Source organism: Petaurus breviceps, unplaced genomic scaffold (assembly GCF_028583685.1).
Source record: "Petaurus breviceps papuanus isolate PSGF00001 unplaced genomic scaffold, PetGlider_PUasm1.0 187, whole genome shotgun sequence".
Taxonomy (NCBI): domain Eukaryota; kingdom Metazoa; phylum Chordata; class Mammalia; order Diprotodontia; family Petauridae; genus Petaurus; species Petaurus breviceps.
The window spans coordinates 12,604,476-12,608,763 of record NW_027185799.1 but is presented as its reverse complement, the minus strand read 5'-3'; the positions used below and the strand labels follow the sequence as shown (position 1 = coordinate 12,608,763).

At 37.9% G+C, this 4,288-nt stretch overlaps 1 protein-coding gene across 1 annotated transcript in view; it reads left to right on the top strand.

Annotated features, from left to right (window-relative positions):
• CNTLN (centlein) overlaps positions 1–4,288 on the top strand; it is a 492,075-nt gene that overhangs the window by 162,757 nt on the left and 325,030 nt on the right. The window contains exon 7 of the mRNA XM_069090553.1: positions 2,898–3,031. Coding sequence (XP_068946654.1) covers positions 2,898–3,031 — 134 coding nt within the window. The remainder of the gene's footprint in view (positions 1–2,897; positions 3,032–4,288) is intronic.

Here is a 4,288-nt window from a genome sequence, read left to right as displayed (position 1 = left end):
ATTATGGTACCCTCTGTATGCACCGTCCCCCCCCCCCTGAAATGCACGCTGCGCTCTGAGCTGCATCCAATCAGAGCTGCAGCAGTGAGCGCGTCATCCTGTTCTTCCCCAGTGATTTGCTTGCTGGCGCCATTGAGAGCAGTGCCGGGGAGGAGAGCTGAGGCAGGACAACATAAGCCCTCCCCTGAAAATAAGCCCTCTGGTGCTTTTCTTTCCAAAAAAAAAATAATAAGACAGTGTCTTATTATCAGGGAAACATGGGTATATGCATTGACTTTTAGCCAATCAGATACAGATAGAGTAATAGCCAATTAGACATGTGTATTGATTTCTAGCCAATCAGAGACTGGCATATGAGTTCTAGCCAATCAGACATAGGTATTGAGTTTCAGCCAATCAGATATGGGTTGTGAGTTTTAGCCCATTAGAAGCTGACTAGAGCTGTATATAAAGAGAACCTTTTTGTGAGAGAAGCAGAAATTAAGGGACCCATTCTTGAGAGAGCTACACAGTATGCAGAGAGAGAAGGAGCTTGAGTGGGTGGAGAGAGGAGACCTTTAAGAGCTGGGAGGAGACCTCTGAGATTGGAGTCCTCTGAGATTGGAGAGGAGACCTCTGATGGTAGCAACTTGCTGAAGGAGTCTCTGAGCTTTGAAAGTGAAGACAGCTGTAGGGCAGAAACCTGCCTATGGGAGGGGAGACTTAAGTTCCTTTTGAGAGCTGTTAAAGTGAACTGAGTTGTTAATAAAGAGCCTCCTTTGTAGGTTAATCAAGACGATGATGCTAGTGGTGTGTGTCTGTATTCTTGTTGCCCTGTTAAACTTTGTTTTCCCAGAGGCAGAAGCTGCAGGCAGGAACCCCACTGGAGCCTGGTGTTGGGTAGGAGCTTGCAGTGGAGTAGTCTCTGTGAGCCTAGACATGGAGCAGCAGTGGAGAGCTGCGTATGTATGAAGCTAAGCAAGAGTCAGGAGGAGTCAGCTCACAGAGGAAGAGCCAGATGGGATTTGGAAGTCAACCTTGAATTAAGATGAAAGAGGACTTTGCTTGGACACTTGGTATTGATTAAGGAGATTGTTCTTACAGTGACCTGGGGTGGATGGTGTGGTGTTTTCTGCTACCCTTTAAGGATGTGTTGTTCTAGGGAAGACCCTAGTCCTGGGACCCCTTGATTGTATAAACAATCATTTTGGGGAATGCTACTGAATGCAGTGATATATGCTATATGCCATATGACATACTGAATGTTATTTTATTTTTATATGTATATCTCTATATATGTATATATAGAATAATATGTTGTGCTTAAGGATGTTGCTATCAATGTTATGCTTTACTTTATTGAACAATGTTTAGTTCTGAATATATAGAGAGTTCTTTATACTATGCAATTAGGCCCTTAAAATTATCCTCAGCAGCAGGTCCTCAAGTGTGCTGCTCTGATTGGTGTTATACTCTGGGAATTCATTGATTGGCACACAATAGGTCCTAACCCAAGCTGGTAGTTGTTAGTTAGTTGGTAGCCCTGATGACTCAGAGTCAATGAAAATAGCACTTTTTTCCTGTTTTGTCCAGAAACCCTGAGGTTCTTCTCCTGGACTGATTTTTTTTAATTTGACTACATAAAAGAGACCATTCTTTGGCTCATTTCTTACCTAGCCTTAATCACTGAATGGGCTTTGCCTCAGTCAAACTGAGACCTGGGAAAGACCTTAGTTGAAAAAGGCTAAGGTAGGGGCAGCTAGGTGGTGCAGTGAAAAAAGTGCTGGCCCTGGAGTCAGGATAACCGGAATTTGGTTCCAGCCTCAGACACTTAACACCCACACAAAAAAACTAGCCATATAACCTTGGGCAAGTTACTTAACCCCAACTGCCCTCCAAAAAAGGCAAAAAAAAAAAAAGAAAAGAAAAAGGCATCCAGGGCCATCTCTAGTCATCCTGATTTATATCTTGCTGTTGGACCCAGATGGCTGCAGAGGAGAAAGTTTTGCACAGCCCTCCCTCACTTAAATCCAGTTTACTTGCAAATCATGACATCACTCTAAAAGGATGAAGAACAAACAATAGTAATAATATTGGTTGCTCTGAAGGGGTCTGTCTTGGACCATCTTCTCTTCCCTCAATCCTGTGTCACTTTGTGATCTCATCGCCTACACTGGTTTCAATTATCACCTTTGTCCTGATGATTCCCTGATCTATATATCCATCTTTAAAACCTCCCTCATTTTCAGTCTCATCAGCAGCCTTTTGGTTACCTCAAACTTCTTGTCCTGTAGGTATCTTACACACAACATGTACAATATTCAACTCATCTTTAGTTCCCAAGCCCTTCCCTCTTCTGAACTTTTCCTATTTCTGTCCTAGTCCTTAAAATATATTGCAATATGTTTATGGTTCTCTTCAGAATTTTATCTGTACATTTCCTGAAACAAGAAAAATAGCAAACTCCTACAGTGTATAATTATGTTTACCTCCTCTTTGTTTTCACTTCACATAAAGATGTTTAACTGTTTAAGAAACATCTGCATATTGTGTTTGCTTATTAAGTTGTAATAATAATAGCTCACATTTATATAGTGCTTTAGGGATTGCAAAACTCTGATAATCATGTAACTTCATTATAGATGATAACTGTTTGCATTTCGCAATTATGTTTATATTTCTAAACCTTGAATTAAGTGCTGGGACAGTATATTACTTTCCCATAAGATTCTACATCATTTAAAGCAACAGTTTTTGGATTGAAATGTAAACAGAGGATTTTACACCTTTTTTCCCTTTTGTATATGTTATCATTCAGTTTACTAAATTCTTTCATGCTTATTTTTATCATTTTGTTACTTTTAGTATACTTACTTTATTATGCTTAATATTTTCTTACATGTATGTTTCACTTTTAGACTTTTGCATGTGATTTAATTGAAGCAAAGAGACAAATTGAGGAATCACAGCTTAAATGCAATGAATTGGCAACACAATTGAATCAAAAGCAGACTGAAATAATGCAGAAGGATATGGATATCACTCTAGTAAAGTAAGTATCTTAAGTTACTGATAAATATGAGTATTTTGGAAGTTGCATCAGTACATATAAATAATAAATTTTCTCCATAAGTTCTTTTGTCTAAAAGAAAGAGGTAGAGTGATTCTTTCTAAACTAGACGCTCTACCTGCATGTCCATGATTCTACTCCCTTCTTCCTTCTCTTGCACCTTCCTTGATCAGTCAGACCTTTTGATTTTGTCTTCAGTCTCATTATAAATCATACAATTTGGAACTGAAAGGCACATGAGAGACCCCTTTTTTCTAACCCCTTATTTTACAGATGAGAAAAATTAGGCAGAGATTAAGTAATTCGTCCAAAGGTACACAATAGTAATTGCCAGGATGGAATCCTATCCCATGTCTTTTGATTCCAAATTCTTTCCATGATAAATAATTTCTTCCTCATCTACTTGCCAACATGTTCTATTCTTCCCAAAATTAAAGAAATAAACCTTCTTGTGATTATTATCTTTTTTATATTTCTTTCAGACTTAAAAATTTATCTATTCCTTCACTTACATCCTTTGAAATTTGGATTTTATCCCGAAACAAATTTCAGAAATTATTCTCTTATTTTTAAGCAATGACATTTTCATCCTCGTTATCTTTGTTTGATTTCTTGTGACCTTCTGATTTGATATCTTTGAATACTTTTTCTTCCTTGATTTTATTTCATTGATTTTTGTGATATCATACTCCTGCTTCTCATCCTTCTTTCTTGATTGCTTCTTCATCCTTTCCTCTTCCTGATACCAGATATTCTTCAAAATTCTGTTCTTGACCTTTTTTTTCTCCCTCTCTCTGGTCGGTCACTTGACAATTTTTTCTAATCCATGACTACATTGATCCTATTTATATAGACAATATACATCTTCAGCTGCAACTATTTTTCTTCAGGATCTGTACCTGAACTTCAAATTCTGTATATCTTTACCAGGATGTTTCAGTGTTTCCTCAAACTTAGCTTTTCTAATACATAGTTTCTAATCAGTCTACCCTAATGTCTCACTTACCTCTCATCCCCCAAAATTCCTTTTGACCTCTAGATTTCTTTCAGTGATATGAATGTTTTTTTTTTCAGGCATGCTTGAATCCTCAATGTTACCTTTAATTCTTCCCTTTCTCTCAATGTGGCCACAAAATGGAGTATGGACTACAACAGGGAGACCATTTAGAAGGCTGTTGTAATAACCATGGTGGGAGATGATAAGGGTTTGAACTTAGGTGGTAGCTATGTGATTTTGGA